The sequence below is a fragment of the Poecilia formosa genome, unplaced genomic scaffold, assembly GCF_000485575.1.
Source record: "Poecilia formosa unplaced genomic scaffold, Poecilia_formosa-5.1.2 Scaffold34, whole genome shotgun sequence".
NCBI lineage: Eukaryota > Metazoa > Chordata > Actinopteri > Cyprinodontiformes > Poeciliidae > Poecilia > Poecilia formosa.
The window spans coordinates 2408615-2428065 of NW_006799973.1; the positions used below are offsets into that span (position 1 = coordinate 2408615).

The 19451-nt window shown below is 40.7% G+C and overlaps 3 protein-coding genes across 5 annotated transcripts; 2 read left to right on the forward strand and 1 right to left on the reverse strand.

Annotated features, from left to right (window-relative positions):
- Positions 1-1135: 1135 nt before the first annotated feature.
- LOC103136789 (zinc-binding protein A33) lies at positions 1136-7322 on the reverse strand. Of its 2 annotated transcripts, XM_016670550.1 has the most exons (7): positions 7179-7322; positions 6910-7026; positions 6655-6750; positions 4827-5060; positions 4402-4424; positions 4149-4264; positions 1136-3170 (listed from the first exon to the last, which is right to left on the reverse strand). In XM_016670550.1, exons 2-7 carry the CDS (start codon positions 6973-6975, stop codon positions 2617-2619), a joined length of 1089 nt encoding a protein of 362 aa, XP_016526036.1. In that variant the 5' UTR covers positions 6976-7026; positions 7179-7322; the 3' UTR covers positions 1136-2616. The 2 variants fall into 2 exon arrangements, with proteins under 2 accessions (XP_016526036.1, XP_007550267.2); XM_007550205.2 differs by having other exon boundaries at positions 6910-7322.
- A 2171-nt stretch (positions 7323-9493) lies between these two features.
- On the forward strand, positions 9494-13309 carry ino80e (INO80 complex subunit E). Of its 2 annotated transcripts, XM_007550207.2 has the most exons (8): positions 9494-9604; positions 9847-9929; positions 10022-10092; positions 10173-10225; positions 10302-10377; positions 10765-10885; positions 11155-11253; positions 11549-13309. In XM_007550207.2, the coding sequence occupies exons 1-8, from the start codon at positions 9544-9546 to the stop codon at positions 11753-11755; spliced, it is 771 nt and encodes a 256-aa protein (XP_007550269.1). In that variant the 5' UTR covers positions 9494-9543; the 3' UTR covers positions 11756-13309. The 2 variants fall into 2 exon arrangements, with proteins under 2 accessions (XP_007550269.1, XP_016526024.1); XM_016670538.1 differs by lacking the exon at positions 11155-11253.
- Positions 13310-14049: 740 nt separating this feature from the next.
- On the forward strand, positions 14050-18389 carry LOC103136792 (uncharacterized). The gene is made up of 3 exons (XM_007550208.2): positions 14050-14815; positions 16555-17313; positions 17530-18389. The coding sequence occupies exons 1-3, from the start codon at positions 14516-14518 to the stop codon at positions 18043-18045; spliced, it is 1575 nt and encodes a 524-aa protein (XP_007550270.1). The 5' UTR covers positions 14050-14515; the 3' UTR covers positions 18046-18389.
- The last annotated feature ends 1062 nt before the right edge of the window (positions 18390-19451 follow it).

Here is a 19451-nt window from a genome sequence, read left to right on the forward strand (position 1 = left end):
GGATGGTCTTTCCAAATTAGAAGAGGTCTTAAAGAAATTGCTACTTGCCTTAAGTTGCCAATGTCTACAATAAAAAAAAAAGATAAAATTTACCAAACAAAGCTGATAATTTTTCTCGGTACCGATCACATTGAAGACAGAACTTAAGATTAGAGGCATTTTTGTGTCATCAAGTCGCCATAAAATCCATCAGACATTATAAACGTGGCAAGCATGGCAAGAAAAAAACAAAAGACTTATTCTGATCAAATTAAATTAAAACATGGGATGTCTGCTACCCTGTGCCATTATCTGGAACTGTAAACTTTACCCAGATTGAGCCTTGTGAAAACAAACATTACTGGGGTTTTGTGGAAAACAAAAGACTGACGTTCAAAACACAATATCTGTTTCCTGTTGTGAAGTACAGTGGAGGCTCTGTGATGCTGTGGGCATGCTTACTCTGCAAAAACACAACATTTTACCAAGAGTTTTTGGTCTAGTTTCTAATGCAAATATCTTCGTTCACTTGGAATAAGACACAACTAACTTACAAGTAGCTTTTCAGCAAGATAGAGTAGCTTGTTTTAAGTGAAAAATTCCTTAATATTGATGACAAAAGTATTAGCTATAAGTGAAATAATCTGCCACACATGTCAAGTTATATGGGGAAAATGTCTTATTGCATAACTAGAACTAGAACTTTTTCATCAATACTTAAAACAAGCTCCTGCATCTTGCTGAAATCTTACTTATAAATCAGTTTTGTCTTATTTCAAGAGTACTGAGACATTTGCAGTAGGAACTACATTAAAAATTATTGGTAAGACTTTGTGCTTTTGCAGTGTAAGTGGATGGCATCGTGATTTCTTTCTATCCTGCCCGTTGTGGGCCTGGTTCGCTCAGGACACGTCACGAGTTCATCGCAGGGCGCCAAAATGACACACACTCTCCCACACCTAAAACCATTTCAGAGTCAAACCAACATTCACGATGTCCAGAGAGAACCAAAGTGTGCTAAAGAAGAACATGCAAACCCGATGCAGAAAGATCACCGACCAGGAAGGACCTTCTGATTCACCTCCATGCTGCCTGTCTAGATGTTCATCTATAAATAGCTGTTAGTAGAAGATTATGCTGCAGCAGTAAAAAACTATTTAAGGCTTTTTACCCCAGGGGTGTCTCTAAATTACAGGGCTGTTATGCTAAGACATGACCAGCCTTTGTTTTTTACTTTTCTTGCACCCAACGAAGGCTTTGTCTCACTAGATCAGAGTTATCACATCGTACCAGTTCCAGAAACATTCTGAAAACCCAAAAGGAGAAACCGCCTCTGTTGCCACCACAGCTTCTCCTTACACTAAGCCAGTCGTGTCTGTCCTCTCTGATCACTGCTGCTGTGATGGACTGTTTGTGGTGTGGCGTCCCCACATGGCCTCTCTGTCCTTCCATTTTGCACAATTCTTCACACGGATGTTTTGTATCGACACTATTTTTTTTCTTTATTTCATGCCTAAATGAATACTAAGAATAAACAAAAAGGTTATGCCATCTTCTGTCTTCTTGTCTTCGTCTGTCACGCAGCAGCAGGGGGCTCTTGGTCCCGGAGCTCCACCTTTCTATTCTCAGTTTAATAAATCATTTAGTGTCAACTATAATTACATTTTGGATATCAAGCGCCATTCCTTCACCTCTCTCATTCCCTGCGCCATTTTCTGAGCTCCCATAACCTTGCAGGGAGGAGTTACAGCAACATAGTGGAGATATTTATATGCAGGCCAAAGGTTGCGTCATGAAGCTCTTTGCACCTGCTGCTGTTTGCTTCTATTTTCTAAAGAGTCCACTTCACATGTTAATTAAAGACCAGTCTTAAAATCATTTTAATAAATGCATACATTGTGTATCTTGGCTTCTCATTCTGCATGATAGAAAACAATCAGTCTGGAAGTTAAATTTTTCTGTTTACAATAATTATTAGTAATAGCTTACATTTCTTTTTGTTCCTGTTTTAAATTAAAGGGGCAGTGTTGTGTAAAATTGACTTATTTGACCTTCATGTCATGCTTTAATGTTATTCCCTCATCAAAAACACATCTGGAGTGTTGCTTTGATTCTTTCATGCCTGTTTGAGAAATCATTTAATCTCCTGTGGTAAATATTCAGCTGAGCAAAGCGCCTGGGTGGACCTAGCTCCACCTTTGAGATGAAGCTCCTCCAGACTAGCCAGCAGCAATTAGCAAGCACCTGATAGAAGTCTAATGAGCTCATCACATGAGCTACTTATCAGTGTAAAAACTGGTAAAAATGTGATTTCCTGAAGTCAGAGTGTCAGAAAGAACAAGAGTTTCTTAAAGAGACAGAGGCCCAATTTCAAGGTGTTAAATTTTAAAGTCAAATTTCTTTTAGGTCATATTTGAACTATACAGCATTTTGATAACAACTGAAGGTACATTTGTAAAATGACACTACGTGGCTGGAGAATTCATAGTACTGCCCCTTTAAATAAATTTAGGCTGCCAGCAATGAAAACGAGACAATAAACCAGAACCTGTTTGGCATCAAGCAAACTGAGAAATAAATTACATTTTAATGATTCCTCCAGGATCCAGTTTGTCCATCAATCCAGCTGCTGAGGTCCTAAAGTGAGGGGTTAAAGATTGTGATTGGCGCCGTGTTCTTTCCATCGTCTGTGTCACACGGGTTGAAGAAGGGGAACAGGGGAACCATGACGGTTCCCATGGAGAAGGTGTAAATGGGCGCCATGGTAACAGCGTTGTAGAAAGTCACCTCCTCGCCCTCACAGTCCAGGAACACGCCGATGCGGACCAGCTGGACGGACACGGTGATCTTGGTGGGTTTCGGATCCGTGCAGGCCTGGACAGACCCGCCCTTGAAGGCCAAAGTCCAGAGGCCGATTGAGGTTCCCGTCGCCGTCACCTCTCCTCTGGGGACATCCTCCCGCGCCACGCCCACCCTCCACGCCGTCTTGTAGCCCACCTCCACCTCCCAGTAGTGTCGGCCGGTGCTGAAGCCCTGCTGGCCCAGCAGACAGTAGTAATAGTGGAAGCGACGCGGGTTGGGCTGGACCTCAGAAGTGTCTTTCTCTTCGTCGAACCAAACGGAAGTGCAGGACTCAGACAGGCATAGGTTAGGGTGGGCAGTGTCCGGGTCAAACCTCACCGATGTAATATCTGAAGGCAGAAACGGCTTCAGTTCAGAGAGATTTAATGAATCTATATTGCTGTCAAAGATGTTCAATACAACTTCTTACATCCTTTGAGTGTTTTCACGTTTCGTCACACCGCTGTGTTTGTATGGATTTTATGTGATAGTCAGCAAAATACAGAACACAAAAACTTTATTCAAGTTAGAGTCGCAGCTACTTCAACTTATTTTTACTTAAGTAAAAGTAAAAAGTTGCTGTCCAAGAAATTTCTCACATAAGAGTAAAAAAGTATTTGGTAAAAAGGCAATTCAAGGATTGAGTAACTGAGCAAAACTATAATTTAATATTTAAAAATATAAAGTTATGTTTAAATATTGATATTTGAAGACCAAAGTGAAAATAATTAATACAAAATAACCAAACAAAAAGATATGTTTCCAAATCATTTTCTTTCAATATGAAACTTATGAAACTTTAATAAAAACTGCAGGTGTGTGTCTGGAGAATTTATTTTATTAAAACAAGCCTGTTCTCCATTCACTGAAGTTATTCACAGAAATTTTACTCAACTAAGAGGAATGATACTTCATATTAGAATTACTCAAGTAAAACTAAGAAGTACAGTGTAAAAATACTCCTTAAAGTAGTTTTACCCAAAATGAAACTCAAGTAAATGTAACTGAATAAATGTAACAAAATATTATCCAACTCAAGGATGAGAAAGTCCTTAGTTTTACAATCTACAAAGCAAGACGTCACATTTACAGTAAGGAGGGCGACATGGACTTAGAATTTTATTTTGCAGTACTGTTGTGATAACAATGAAAATTATAATAAAAAAGATCTTTTTTATTTATTGCTGTGTCCCAAACTGCTGCGGTTATTAAGGTGGTGTGCTGGTCCGGCACATAACATTTGGATACAGCTACTGAGGATGTAGCTGTAATGTGAGAATATGTGAAAATGTTTATGAATACTTTTGCAAAACAGTGTGGACACATACTTGGGTAGAGGCAGCTTTTCATGTGTTTCCATATCCTGTACTGGATGGGACCCACAAACCAGCCTGAGGGGACCTCTGTGTCCACCTCTGCAGGACGAATGAAGTGGACCTGAGACCTAAACAATCAAAGTGAGAGGAAAAAAGTAAACATGGAGCTCACAGCAAAGAGAATACCAGACCATAAACAGATTATCAACACAGAGAAGGACCAAAATTATACGTTTATGGAAAGAACACCGTAAAATAAACCTACCTTTTTACAAGATCTTGGATTTCCTGCAGTGAGACAAAGTTTAGAACATGATCATAGTCAACTCAACTCATAAGCAATGTTTCATCATTTTATGTCCTTTACGTTTTAAATGAGAAATTGATTTGCACTTGTAAACTAGAGAAGTCAACTATTTAGCTGATCAGCGTCAATAACTGATCGGGAGCCAAGAAGATTCAGCAGAACGAAATGAATGCAGCTCTGCAGGTTTACTCCGATGCAAACCTGCAGCACGATATCTTCCTGCAGCTCTGAGTCTGAAGGCGTAATCACAACAAATCACAAGTATGATGTGTTCATGCATTTTCTTCCTGCATGCTGGAACATCAGAGCTTACTGCTGTAGCTCCAGCACGACATCAATTATAAACCAAACCAGTAATTTTCTGTCCTCCATATTTTCCTCACTTTGAACAGTTTAGGACTGTCCTCCTCGGCCAACTTGCTGTTCAGCACCGTTATTGCTCTCTCCAGGTCCCGTCCTTGTGCGTCTATCTTCTTCTCTCTCTCCTTCAGCTGCTTCAGAAGTTTCTGTCTCTCCCTCTTCAGTCTTTCCAGGTCCTGGTACTCCTCCTCCTCCAGGAAGCGATGGAGGTTCTGAAACTCGGCTCTGACTTCTCGTTCTAGTTGATCAAACCTGATCTGAAAAAAGAGAGGGGTTTGTTACGTATTTAATATGTGGATTAAATGAAATGATGTGGTTATGTTGAATGAGTTTTTTGATTAAAGGAGTTGTGAGTAATTTATTTCGCAGTGAGGTGTAGATGGATGTTATCTTGATCATATTTTTCAGAGAGCCCGTCCTTTTAACACATATTGTGAGACTACGACTTCATGCCTTGTAAAAATGTTTGTGCCTGTTGAGTTTTTAACATGTTGTGACGTTACAACCAACAGCTTCAATGTGTTTTGGGGAGATCTTCTGTGATACGTCAAAGAACGTATCATTTTGAAATGGAAGAAAAATATTTAGTGGTCTGGACATTTTCTACAAGTTAAACTGTGACATGTTGGTTTCGTAGTCAGTCCATCGTAGTTGATTGTTTGAAGAAGAATGCAACTGTAGCAGCAAATCTTACAGTATGATACCCTATGGGTATGGAGCTTTTAGTAGTAGTAGCTCTATAACAGGGGTGTCAAACTCATTTTTGTTTGGGGCCAAATCAAGATCATGAATGCTCTTAAAGGGCCGGTTGTGTCAGAATGTATTGATAAAACCTGTTCACCAAAAATCAATGAATTGTTCAAATTGAATAATATTATTGACCATCTTTTCAGTCACTCCAGGATTTCATGATACTTTTTGTGATTTCTTGTAATAAAAATCAAAGTGTTTGTGACACTAATTTGGAAATATTTGTGATATTTGTGTTTAATTATGACGGCAGATGCGACTTTTTATTACGTGTAGTTCATGGAATATAATCTGACATTGATTAAGGGCGAGGCAGATGTTTAGTATAAGTAAGAAAGTTTTGTAAATTTTTTAGAAAAATGTGCAATAAATTCCCAATTATTAGCACAAAAAAAGTGAGAGGATATGTTGATTTTGCTTAAATTTCCACAATAATTCTCAAGAGACTGGAGAGACTGATTGATATAATTTGGCAGTAAGTTAATAAAAACTGCATTGATTTTATTGAAAACATAATATTTAAGCACATTTAGTGTTTAGTCTATAATCTAGAGGGCCACATAAAAAGGTATGGGCCAGATTTGGCCCACAGGCCTCAAGTTTGACACATGTGATCTGTAATATGAAAATGACTCAATAAATGAAGCCAGAAGAACATAAACAAATATGGTTTCTTAACTACAGACCAAGACACTTCTTATTTTCTTAAATAGATCAAACTCTGTCATGTTGTGGCGTATCTGTGGTAACTTGGTTGAATTTTCTAACATCAGTGTTTTGTAGTAACTTTCAGCTTTTTTTTTTTGCATCACCCTCTTCCACACGTTTGCAACCTCATCTTGTGGCAAAAATGCAAACACGATTTCTTATAATTTTCTTCTTTTGACTGATTGTCCCACCTGAATTGTGGATCTCTGTAGCTCCTCCAGAGATAATGGCCTTTTCATAAGGGAACTACTTTTGTAAGGATTATTTTTGTAAGGCATGTTTTTACCTCGATGTTTTCGTACTGCTTCAGTCATAATTATTCTGGGTGGAGCTGAACCTTTTGTGTCTGACAGGAGTGTATTTGTGTTGGAGTGAGGAATGCAGCAAAAATACCTCTACTTCCACCGAGTCTATATACGTGTCTCTCTCTGCTCCTCTGCATTCGTCTACCTCATGTTTGATTCTTTTAATAGACTGAACAAGCTTGGCCTGTAACACTCACACAGACACACACAGAAGAGGCAGGTTATTGGAGAAAAGGCAAAGGGAGCAGAAAAGTTTCCCAGGATTTGTTTGCTTAAAGGTTCACCTTTCAGCAAACACGGACATGTTATGAAGCCAGTGAGAGCAACAAACCATGAAGCTTACCTTGTTCTCACAGAGAAGGCTTTTGCTGCAGTTGTTGTTTGTGTCTTTGGTGTGGTTCTGGTACATTCCAGTTTCCTGAATAAGGAGCAAAGCTGAAGCAAAAGGACCTCAGAGAAGCTGAAATAAAAAAAAAGTGATGGAAGGCGTTATGAGGGTGAGGCAACGTGAAGGACATTAGTACACATCAAGGAGACGGGGAGACATGCAGGGGAATAGACAGGAACACACATGCTGACACGATGAAAACAGCTGGCAAGACAAGGACGTACATCCAAGCAGAAAATTCACAAGACGAAACGCATTGACAGGCTCTGGTAATCAGGAGCAACAGCCTGACTTGAGAATATATGGATCCATTAGAAACAAGCAGGGGAGGGAGAGGAGGGGCAGAGGACTGGAGCTGCCAGGAGGGATTGTTGGCTGATAGGGAGAGGTTGGCAGCAGCGATTTATGGAAGCAGAAACAGATGAATCTATTTCTGTCTGCCTGTGTCTTTGGAAAACAACAAGAGAGGCAGCCAGCCAGTCAGAGATTGTGTTTCATATCAGTTGTTGTGCCTGGAAGGGAGAGGATCCATGTTTATTTTTGAAAGGTGGCTCTGTGATGTCTCTGGAAGGGGTGGCGAGATCCTGGGTTGAAGCTGTATGCACTGTTACCGCCCTGCTGGGGAAGGTGCATGAAAGGACTCTGCTTTGAGAGGGAGGAACTCAAACTAAATGCTCAGGTTAATGCTATCTGTACTCTAACAGGGCGCTGTGGTCCACGTCTCTTTGTCACCCTCCCCCAACGAATCCCACACAAGCACAGAGGGTCTGGCTACAGGCTATGGGGTATATGCACTGAAGCAGCGTCTCTGCAAATGTTCTTCATCTATAATTCATGATTCTGGGCCCGGGCAAGTGACTGTAGAGAGCTAAGGTTCAGCTGCAAACTTGGTGCAGTACAACCTGCTGCAGGTGGAGAGGACACCTGCAGGGGGAGATGAGTAAGGAACGAAATCTTACTGCAAGACGGCATCGGAGTTTCATTGAGGCAGAGTGGAGCTGGCTCCAAATTACGACTCACTGAAAGATTTTTACACATCATAATATATTCAGTCATTGCATATGTATTGTTTATTTATTGAATTGGACTATATAATGCACTTTTTTTTAAAAATGCGAACCAAATGTAAAGTATTTTATTGTGAGATTTATGTGACAGAGTCACACAAAGTAGAGCATATTTTCAAAGAGAAAGGAAAAGATATACATTTTTAAGATGCTACTTAAAGATCAGAAAGTATATTGTGGATATTGTACATTGCTGCCCTTTTCTAAATTGCAATCAGAAAGTACAACAAACAGCAAAACCATCTTACATTAGGATACTAAAATTAAGGACTTTACATTGAAAATACATTTGTATATTGAAAATTGGAAAATGCTATAATTCATTTTAAAAATGGAAGCTCATGTTTTATATACATTAATTGCATGTAGAGGGAAAACATTTTATGTGTTTATTTCTGTTAATTTTGATAATTATGGCTCCAAAATGTATTTTTGGAGAAAATAAGAATATTAAAACCATATGTAAGACAAGAATGTTAGATAATGTCCGGCAGCTGCAGCTGCCTCAGGGCAGCTACGGCTACAATCCAGTAACTTGCCGTCATCAGTGAATGTGTGTGTGAATGAAAATGACTGATTTCATTGTAACATGTCTTTGAGGGTCTTGAAAAGTGTTATCAAGTCTGAAGTCATTTCAGCTCATTACTTTGCAGGATTGGCATTCAGTACTTGGTCTGGGCTCAGTTAGCATGAATTATTGCATCATAAAATCACATCTACAAAAGCTTGTAAATAGAGAAAAATGTGAAGAACTCTTTAATCTCCTAGTAGATGGTTGCACTGACCTTAGATTTGATCAAACACAGCAGACCTACAGTAGTAGATGGCATGACTCCCACAATCTAATTTAAATATGTGCCTCTTTAATCTGCCTCCTTTGATTTCCAAATGAAAATGACAAAACTTTATCTGGAAATGTAACGGTGGGGTAACTGTCCAGTTTTTCCCCCCTCAGTTCAGTTTCTGGTCCACGAGTGTCATGAAACAAGGAATGAAACTTGCTGCTGGGTATGTTTTAGTGGCTGTTGATGTTATGACTTCAGGACCTTGTGAATTTATACAGACAATGAATATAATTTCTTTCAGAAATTTCTAAAGGCAGCAGCTTTTGGACCTTTTTCTACCATGCTTTTTCCTTCCACAGAACTTTCCATTAATGTGCCTGGATGTAGCTCTGCGTACAGTCAGTTTCTTCACCATCTAAATTTTGTGACTTACTTTGAGGGTGTTAATGTCCCCTTAGCCTTCTTCCCCACAACTGTGTACCTCATAAAATATTTTTTTGTGTCAGACATTATTTTTGATTGCTTCAGTGTTATACTCTGCATTAATGCTAAGCTAAATTTGGGATTTTTAAATTTGGTGTAAACTAGAAACATCAATATCAACAACATTAACGTAGTTTATTCAATGAATCTACACCACGGTGAGTAGTGCTCTGCTTTCTGAGGCAGATGGTGAACTACAACCTCCTAACCTGCGGGGGGCAGCATTGAGCTGTGATGTCTCTACATAACCGGAAATGCTGTGGAGCAAGACGCATGTAAACAAGAGGATGTCGCAGAGACCGACCCAAGCTAGAGGTAGCAAATTATATTTTCAAAGAGTTTTGATATTTTCAGAGGTATTCTTACTTTTTCAAGATATTGTATTTTTTCAGCGGTGTTTGTGTCCTGCATGTTGACAAATGTAGCATTAAAACACCGTTGCTACAGCTAACTAAGCTAACTGAGCTCTCAACACACTGTTTCAAATACATCCTACACTGCGCCAAAACAGCTCGCAGATTTTTGATTTTTAACCGTTTTGCATCTTAAATTTTCAGAAATGAACGGTCAGACAGACGTAGAGGTCGACTACAAGCGGAAGTACAAAAATCTCAAAAGAAAATTAAAATTCCTTGTTTATGTGAGTGACTTTTCCCTTTTTTAATCACAAGTGTTTTCTTCCCAGGACTCGTGCTTTACTTCGTTTTCACTGCTGCTTTTGCTGGTTTACAGGAACAGGAATGTTTTCAGGAGGAGTTGAGAAGAGCACAAAGAAAACTTCTGAAGGTTTCCCGAGACAAAAGGTGAGATTGATTTTGCTTGAACATATCCAGGTGTTTGAAAAATAAAATCGTGGTAAACTGAAGCTCCCCCTGGTTTCCAGCTTCCTTCTAGACAGATTGCTCCAATATGAGAGGGTTGATGAAGACTCCTCTGGTAGGTGGAAAATAAATAAATCTATATTATCTATTTTACTTTCTTACTGAATCATGTTTTCTTACTTCTTTCTCAGATTCAGATGCAACCGTTTCTTCAGAAAACAGTGAAGGGGAAGGACTAAGAGAGAGGGAAAGAGAAATTGCAAAGAAGTAAACTACAAATGTTTATGAGCTGGAAATTGATCCAACTAGACCTGTATCTTTAAAAAAAAGCTTTCAAGGACTTTAATCACTTCGTAAAAACCATTAAATCAAATCCAAATCTGTGTTGTGTTATTAGACCTATATTTGTCCTTATTCAAGATTTTGCAACTTTCTTGAATTCTTAGAAAAGTGCACTTTGAGTAAAATAGTAATTTATTGTCGTACTATTTATGTTAAGAATGTCTTTCGAAAAAAGAATGCTTTATCTTCTTCCTGTTGTCAGGAAATCAAACTTAGGAGCATGTCGCAGCTTTTCAGATGTGCAGGCATGTTCCATTTCACATATATATTATATCCATCCTTTTTGACACCTTCTCTTTCTTTTTTTTTCAGGCGGAAAAGCAGCCCTGGAGCCTGCCTTTCCTCCTCTTCGTCATCGCCTCATCTCTCTCTGCTGTCCCGTCCTGGAGTAAACCCCCTGCAGTCGTCCAGCACCGGATCGTACCTCAACGCTGTGAGTTCTCCATCTCTTCCTCTGCAGCCATTGCCATTTTCTCATCTGCAGGCATAATCCCTGTTTTCATTGAGCATTCTTTTATTCATGCCTGTTTTATTGTTGTCAGTTTTTATTTTATTTTTTAATGCCTTCACCATCTCTGTACTGTTCATTCTCCTGTGTTTGTTCTTTTGTGTTTGGTCTGTGTATGTGTGTGTCGTAAACTCCTCACGAATGTGTGCATGTGGTCATTTGGAAAAATCGGGGTGTGCATGTGTGTGGGGCAGATGCCCTTCCCACCAGAGTATTTGGCACCACCAGCTGAGCGAATGAAGAAAGAGAGAAAAACAAAGACGCCAAAAAACAAGCGAGAGGCCACAGGGAAGGTGAGAGGAGGGGGATTGGAGATATTTACAGAGAGCAGTAGTCATAAAACATATTGCAAATATTTGGTATTTATTAGTTTATTTCAGGTTTTATCTTATTTTACTCATTATAATGCAAAATGGTGTCTTTTCATGCAACAGTTTTTTAAATTAAGACACATAACACATGTTTTGTCTTGTTTTTATTTATACATCTGTGACGTAGCCATCCATTGCCACTCATCTATTATTTAAGAGGTTTTCGTCCCTTCCTGTGCCACGATTTTGAAATCATTTGTACCCTCCTCCTCCTCAGGTTGTTGGTCCGATGGCGGCTAACTACACGTCAGCCTCTGGTGCCCCTCGAACAGCCAGCGGCCCCTTCAGCTGGGTTCCCAAACAAATGCTCAGCGGAGATGCGGCTGACGAGGAAGGTGAGAGCGATGGGGACAGCGACAGAGGAGACGAGGACAGAGGGGAGGGAGACGAGGCCGAGCTCGTCATTGACATCCCCAATGAGTGAAAGCGACTGGGAGATGTATCTAACGGCAGGATGGAGGAGGGGGGGCCTGCTTCTGTTTGTGTAAGGGGTAAAAGAGAGGACTTGAATGTTTGTCCTGAAAGGAAAGCTCCCCTTGGTGGAGATGAGATTCATTGCAGGCAAAATAAAACTGCAGAAATGAGTGTTGTTGAAGTAATAAAACAGTGAAACAGTGATAGTTTCTTAAATTCAGTCTTCGTTGTATAGATGCACTGATTATGTTTTCCCGACCAGAACAGATTTCTTTTTGCGTCTTAATCTGCCAATTTTCAATGTAAAATATTTTTTCTTCTCCCAATAATTAAATGTGAAAAACATTGACTATTAAAAAAGATGCATTATCTGTTTTTCTGAACAGCAACAGATATTTTGCCCTAAGCAGAGATTTTGCATTTCAACTTCCAAAATAGGATTAACCGGGAAGCTTCTACTCTGTTGTGACATGTTGGTACCTAAAACCTGCACAGCATTAAAGAGCTAACGGTGGTTCTGTGGAAGTATTATGGGTAATATTTATTTCCCTTTCCTGTAGTAGAAAGATGTTGTATCTTTATGAGCTAGAAGACATTATAAATGAATCTTTGGTGGAAGCTAACGGCTCGTCCGAGTCAATCTGAACATTTTTACATCAGTTTGATACAACCAGCTTTTTTCCACATGGAAGCAGAAATGTTCAACTTCACAAAATGGCACCAACTTTACATAGTTTGTTGTAAAATTGTAAACTGTTTATAACGGCTAAAACTATTCTTTGCCATTGATATGAACATGTTCAGTTTGAGCTTAGCTGTCATTGCTAGCTAAAATGGGCAGCTTAGATCTGACTAGCTGTTAGCGTTAGCTGTTAGCTTCTAGTTCCCCAAAAATGTATTTTTACTTCTAACGAGCTCACAATGATATGACATCTTTGTTGTAATGAAAGTATTAGTTAACTTCACAAAGCCTCTTTTTTTAAAATTCTTTTAATTTTTTTTTATTTAATTTTATTAGATATTGAATTCATGTACTTTTTTTTTTATTAAAATAACCCAAGACTGATGGTGCCCTGAAGATGTAAATCACCAGACCAGTTGTTATTGTAGATTATAAATGCTCGACTGGTGGAAGCGTTGCATAACTACTGGTCATGTTGGGAGCTTTCTGCACCAAAATGCCCTTTTCCTCCTGCCCAATGCAGGACATTTGACCTGCTGATCATCAGACAGAGCTGTCCAAGGAAAAACTCTGATTTCAATCACTGACTGCTTGATTGGTGCATCGATGTCTATTTAGCCAACTTGATCAATCCTGCGGCTGATTCTATGCTTCCTCTGGATAGCCAGTGAATTCATCCTTATTTGTTCTTCAGATATTTGTTTTTGCTTTGCTTAAATCAACCACCATCTCAGAGTTCATCGTTTGTAACCTTAGAGTTATAAATGTCTATTTGTTACAGTTCTGGTATGTTTAATCTGTGCCAGGTATCAGTTATTGTCTTTAAGAATGTCAAAATAACCTTTTTTAAATACATAAACACTTTGTTTTTGCACTTGTAAATTTGTGTGTTGACATTTTTCAGTTTTAGCTCACTAAAACATTTTGTTTTCAACTAAAATATTCCCAGCTTTGCTATTCGAATAGCACAGAAGCAACCCTAGAGAAACTTCTGACCTTGTTGCAACATTCGTCTGAAAGCGTTGCACATATCTCACTCGATGGCTTGATGCCCCACCCTGAACATCACACCCAGAAATGTCGTTCCAGGTTTGTGTTCTTTAAAGGTAGGATGTCAGCATGCTCTTTCTTTCTGCAAAGGCACCTCAATCCATGTTTTGAGCAATATCTACTCCTTGCTTGACCTCTGCAGAGGACCTCTGACACCACTCTGCAGAACCTCATGGGTGCCTTTTGGCTCCATTTACCCATAACTCTTGAGCAATGTGAAGGCATTCTGGCTGAGCTCCACCTCGTGGTGTTGTCTGAAGTGCTTGACATGTTTTCCTTCACTCTTACTCTTGCTCTGTGAAGATTATGTGTTTACGCCGCCTTTGCCTCATAATGATTTTGTAAGAATCCATCCGTGCCAGAATCGTGCCTCAGCAGGAATGTTGCAAATATGGGGAAAGTTGGCTTTAATCTGCAGGGCATGGAAGTGGGCGTGAGTTCAGGGCGAACGTGTTGCTGTCGGGATTATAATTTAATAAGGATTTCATCAGCAGACTCTGAAAATTATAGAGCTCATTTGCTCTTTTTTTCTTTTTTTTTTTACTGAGTAAGGACTCTCAAGAATAGTAGAGTTTAAAGCCTTGCTGGCTGTGCTCAAACCGATTTTTGGGAATGCAGACTTACAGGTAATCAGTAGGTGTTGGCTCAGGCTGTGTGCATTACAGCAGTGAACGGTAAAGGTGTAGCTGCGGAGGGAGTGGTGAGGTGCAGAAACAGCCGGAGGGAGAGTCAGAGGGTGGAACTGACAGAGGGGGGCGAGGCTGTCAGGGGGGACAGGGAAATGAAGGAGTAAGCAAGATTGCTCCTGCAACCACTGATTCGTCCTGTCTGAGCTCGGCTGGCAGGGGAGGAAGGCAGGGATGGCTGCAGATAAACCAGAGGACGGAGCGAGGAGTCAGTGAGTGGGGGGGAGAGCAAGAAGCCCATCAGCAGTCATTATTTATCTTCTCCATCTACACAAGGAAACCACTGGATAATTTATAAGCCTCTCCCTTCTCACTGAGTGTGAGAGAGGGAAGATAAGCTGATCTCACCACCATGCTGCTGAGTGCTGCTGCTGCGGTGTGGCTGCTGGCGCTGCTGGGCCCGGGCCTGTCTCTTCCAGCTGAGCATGACTCGGAGCCAGGCTTCGCCCTCTGTGACGGCTGCTTCTACAGACAGACGCCTCCCCGGGGAGCCGCAGCTGAGCCGCCGCTGCACCGACACTGCCACAGACTGCCGGGGGGACGGGCGTTCGCCGCTCTGTCCAGGCCGGCCTGTGACACGGCTGTCTGCTCGGCCTTCCATCTCAGCCACGGATGGACGGGGAGGGAGGAGCTGCAGGAGGGGGGGGCTGTGGTAAGGATACATTTGTCATAATCTAGTTTTGAAAACATGAAATGAAACCAGAAAACGGTGTTATTTAAAAGTCTAATCCCTCCTCGTTTGATTCATAAATAGCTTCTAGGCACCGCACTTCAAAAGCATTCTGTAAAGTGTCTGTTTCTCTTTTTCAAGTTTTTCTTTGGACTCGGATATTGCTTCCAAAGATGTTTTGTCAACCACAAACTTCAGTGTATCAAATTAATGTTTTGTGTGGTAGACCAAGACAGAGTAATGCCTAATTCAGCTAAGTCCTGGGAAACCGGCTGCCTTCAAGCTCACCCAGGTGAAATAAATCCAGCTGTTCCTTGAAGGCCTCAGCATCATAAAGACCTGCAGACAGGTCAGGAATTAAGACGCGACACCTGATCTCACTGAGGAGAGCAGAGCACTCATCAGTGAAGCACAGAGGATGGTAACTCTGGAGGAGCTGCACAGATCCAGAGCTCAGCTGAGTGAACCAGCTGACTGGATCAGCTGCGTCCTCCAGCACTCTGGACTTCATGGAAGAGTTGACAGAAACAGTTAATCAGATTGATTGCGACGAATCAATTATTGAAATCATCAACTAATTTAGGAATCAATTAATCGCTACTTGGAGTCTGCACACTCAAAAAAGGTCATATTGTGGAAAAAAACAAGGTATTCAGATCAGTATTTAAGCCAAAACTGTACAAAATATTTTACATTTAGATAAAAACACCTGCTGGAGAGCTAAGGTTTCAATATTATTTATTGAAAAATAGTATTGAAAAATATTAAAAAGAGGCATGTTTATCAGATTTATAACCCAAAAATCTTAGTTGTTGTTTAGCCTTTGAAATCCTAAGAGCCATATTTGCCCTCAGTCCAGCTAAATAAGACTTATTTAGATCAATAAATGTTACATAACCATTAAAAAGACAACTTAGCATTTTTGGTAAATATCTACTTATTATCATTGTTAAAGAACCCAATATCAAATCATTGTTAAAGAACCCAATATCAAATCTGTTTTTAGATTTTACAATAAGGAAAAACATATAAATTTTGCTGTTTCTTCTGTGGAATGACACAAAAAAAAAGATGTAAAACAATGTCACTCGTATATTTAGTGTCATTCTGTCATGGAAAATCTATTTATTGCATAAAAAACAACGCCTCCAACCACAATTTGTTATTGAATTTATATTTAAAACATTAGTTGATCCTTTATCATTTGAAGTCAGGGTTACTCAGAGCCACTGAGGAAGGAGCTGAAGAAGCTAAATATCATTTCCAGCATAGGAATAATCATTTAGGTCAGTTCATTAACACAACAGTCTGCAAAGTTGAGAAAAGAGTCAGAAATTGATAATTAAGTGTCTTTTATCAGATTTCTAATTCAACTAGTCACCAGGATGTTCATTTACAAATCTCAATAGTAATGCATGTTGCTGTTAATTTCTAACCTGTATTTTATTGGCAGGTGATATTTTCAGTCCCAGTGCAGGCAGCTGGCAGAGGCATGACTCAGGTTTTAGAAATGCATTATGGAGATATTCATGAGAAGATGAAGAGGGTGTGGAGGGAGAAAAGTTGACCTTGCAGACTTTTACATGCCTGAAAAGTGAAATATTAACAGACGTATTGAATTCAAATAGTACACGATGCTGGTTGGAGCTTTTGCAACAACAAAAAAAGTTTGATTTACTGTGAAAGGAATAATTAACTTGATTCTTTTTTTCCCCTGGCAGACAGAGGAAGAACATGATGTCAAAGTCGCCGTTCCAGCTCTTCTTGGAGGAGCAACAAAGGATCCGTCTGACTCTCCGCTTCAACAGTGGGACTCGACAGTGGCGGCGCTGATCCAGTCCAGCGTCATTCCCAAGTGCGCCGCTTTAGGAGGGGGTGTCTACGTTCTGACAGGAGCAGGACGTCTCGGGGCACCGGAGGATGGAGACGAAGTGTGTCAGGCCAAGCCGCTGTGGACGGCAGCGTGCTGCACTCCTCCAGAGGGGAAGGGCGGCTTCAGCGTGGGGTTAATCAAAGAGACAGAAGAGGCAGAGAGGCAAGTGAGCATGAAGGAGCTGGAGGAGATGTTAGGGGTGGAGGAGCTGTTCTCTGAAGGCTGTGGGGGAGAAGACGGGCAGACAGCTGCAGCCGCAGAGGGGCTTCACACCGACGCGCTTCATGCAAATGCCGCACAATCAGATGTGAATTCAGAAACTGTTGACCCACATGCAAAGGCAGACAGAGAGCAGGGCAGCAAAGAGTCAACGCTGGAGGAAAGGGTTGGTGTTGATGCTAAATCGGAGGATTCTGACCTTTCGGAGGAAACTGCAGCAGAATCTGTAGTTTCTGTGAGCAGCAGGGTGCAGCAGTACAGCGAATCTGTTCCTGAAGACGACTCAAACTCCACCAGCACTCTGCTCTACATCCTGTCCACCACCCTGTCCATCCTGAAAGCTCCTCTCCGCCCCGTGTTCTCCACCATCACAGAGTTTCCTGCTCAGGTGAAAAGCATTAGATCCTGCCTTTTATTTCTGTTTTTAAGCCACAGAGGGTTTCTGTCATTAGATAAAACTCTCTAAGCTTATTGGCACCGCTAGTAAAGATGTGGTAAAAGTCTTAGACATGCAGGTTTTTGGTGAAATGTACGACAGAGTATTAGTTAACACATCTGGTATGGTTGCATGGTTTCATTCCTCTAACATCCCTTTCTTCTTCAGGTGACTCATGTTCTCCAGGAAGATGTGGGAGTCTTGTCGGCGCTGCCTGGCGACACCCTCACGCTGTTCCACCTCCTCACCTCTGACCTCCTCTCCTGGATGGGATCAGCTGGAGAAATGCTGCTCGGTGTTGGGGAGACCTGCTTCTCCAGTGTTTACTACTGTTCTTCGTCAATGGCGGAGGCCCTGCTGAGCAGCTGCCACACCGGCCTGACGGGCATGGGGACCCTGGCTGGAGACACAGCGGGGATTTTTGGTGGCGTTCTGGATAATAGCTGGTGGCTGACAAAGTTCTTTGGAGGGAGGCTGTGGGAGCAGACTGAAGGCTACGTGGGTACCGTAGTGTCGGAGATGGGGGGTCAAGCTCAGGCTGTGGGCGGAGGACTGGGCAGGCTGGCCTGGAGAGGCGGGAGTGGAGTGGGCAGCGTGTTCACGATGGGAGGAAACTTCATAATGGGGATGATAGATGTGGTTTTTGGTGCAGCAAGAGAGGCGTTTGGGAAGGAGTCAGAGTAAAAGGGTGAAAGGTTTAGACAAAGCCATAAATAAAGTGTCTTTATTCAGTTTTGGTTTGGATTTTACTTATGCACCCGGGAAGCTGAAAAATTAAAACTTGATGTCATTTGATATGCCTTAGAAGAGTTTTCAGGTTTTGTTTTAATGTAATAAAGTTGAAATGCTGCACAATGTGCTACAGATCACTGTGGAAAGCTGGCTGTCCAAATAATCTGCTGCATCTGAGAGGTCTGATTTACAAAAACACACACTGTGCTTTGGGATCAAAAGGCTCAACTCAACTCCCGTGTCGGATTTTAGCACTTGTAAAGTCAAATAAAGGTTAACGCTTGCTTACAATCCTAGCATGTTCTGTTGTGTTAGTTTTTTGTTTTTATTACATTGGATGAGAAGGGGAGCACACCCTGGACAGGTCACCAGTCCATCACACTGCAGCACAGAGACATTAAAGACGAATAGTGTGGCCAGCTAAACCTACATGCATATTTTTAGACCTTGGGGGAAGCTAGAAGACCTGGAGAGAATCCACACATCCATCGGAAAAACATGCTAACTCCACACTGAAAAACCCGTGATTAGAAATCAGAGCTCAGGTCTTGCTCCCCCCTGTGGCGGGAGCGCGCATTGCAGCCAGAGAGGCGGATCCGACCATTTTCGCTTCTGATCCATTTCTCGGTAAAACGGTTCACATAATCATGTCAAGGTCTTAACTTTTAATTTAATCGACAGCTGCTGTTAGAAAAACAACAAAGCAACCCTCTGAAATAAATGAATAAACATTGTCTTGTGTGGGATTCTTCTTTGTTTTGTTTATTTTTTTGGTGTCCTTTTCCAACTATTGTTATGTTCTCTTTAGCCTCACTGATTATCAACCAGGCGTCAAACACTGCCTCCCAATACATTGTATGCATTTATAATGTTTTATTTTTGATGTAAAAAGATGGAAGCTAGATAGCGGGACCTGAAAAAAGAGTATGCTTTCTGGCGAATCACTTTCTAATGTAAAATATGACAAATTAATGGATAAAATATATTCATATAATAATACATTATTATTATTTGCTCTTAATTTGCCAAAGTTATGGGAGAACCAAATATTTATTTGAAATAATGTTTTCCCCTTCTACAACAATAATAATCTGTCCCTCCTCCATAACTTGGGAACTAATTAATTTACTTGTAAGTCGTATTTTTCCTGTCACCATATAAAACATTTTTTTTTTTTTTGTAGATATGGGAACATTTGCTCTTTATTTGCCAAAGGGGCGGGGACCAAATATTTCAGCAGTTTGAAATAATCTGTTCCCCCTCCATACTAATATTTTTCCTAAGAAAATAATATTATTAATAATTATAGTTTTTCAGTTTTTTTCTTATCATACCGCATCGATAGACATTTAACAAAA

Coding starts and splice junctions, on each gene's coding strand:
- LOC103136792 (XM_007550208.2), top strand. CDS start 14,516: ATGCTGCTGAGTGCTGCTGCTGCGGTGTGGCTGCTGGCGCTGCTGGGC. Junction 14,816..16,554: donor TGCAGGAGGGGGGGGCTGTG/GTAAGGATACAT, acceptor TTCCCCTGGCAG/ACAGAGGAAGAACATGATGT. Junction 17,314..17,529: donor TCACAGAGTTTCCTGCTCAG/GTGAAAAGCATT, acceptor TTTCTTCTTCAG/GTGACTCATGTTCTCCAGGA.
- ino80e (XM_007550207.2), top strand. CDS start 9,544: ATGCTGTGGAGCAAGACGCATGTAAACAAGAGGATGTCGCAGAGACCG. Junction 10,093..10,172: donor AAGGTTTCCCGAGACAAAAG/GTGAGATTGATT, acceptor CCTGGTTTCCAG/CTTCCTTCTAGACAGATTGC. Junction 10,226..10,301: donor GGTTGATGAAGACTCCTCTG/GTAGGTGGAAAA, acceptor CTTCTTTCTCAG/ATTCAGATGCAACCGTTTCT.
- LOC103136789 (XM_016670550.1), bottom strand. CDS start 6,975: ATGTACCAGAACCACACCAAAGACACAAACAACAACTGCAGCAAAAGC. Junction 5,061..6,654: donor TAGACTCGGTGGAAGTAGAG/GTATTTTTGCTG, acceptor CTCTTTTTTCAG/ATCAGGTTTGATCAACTAGA. Junction 4,425..4,826: donor ACAGTCCTAAACTGTTCAAA/GTGAGGAAAATA, acceptor GTCTCACTGCAG/GAAATCCAAGATCTTGTAAA.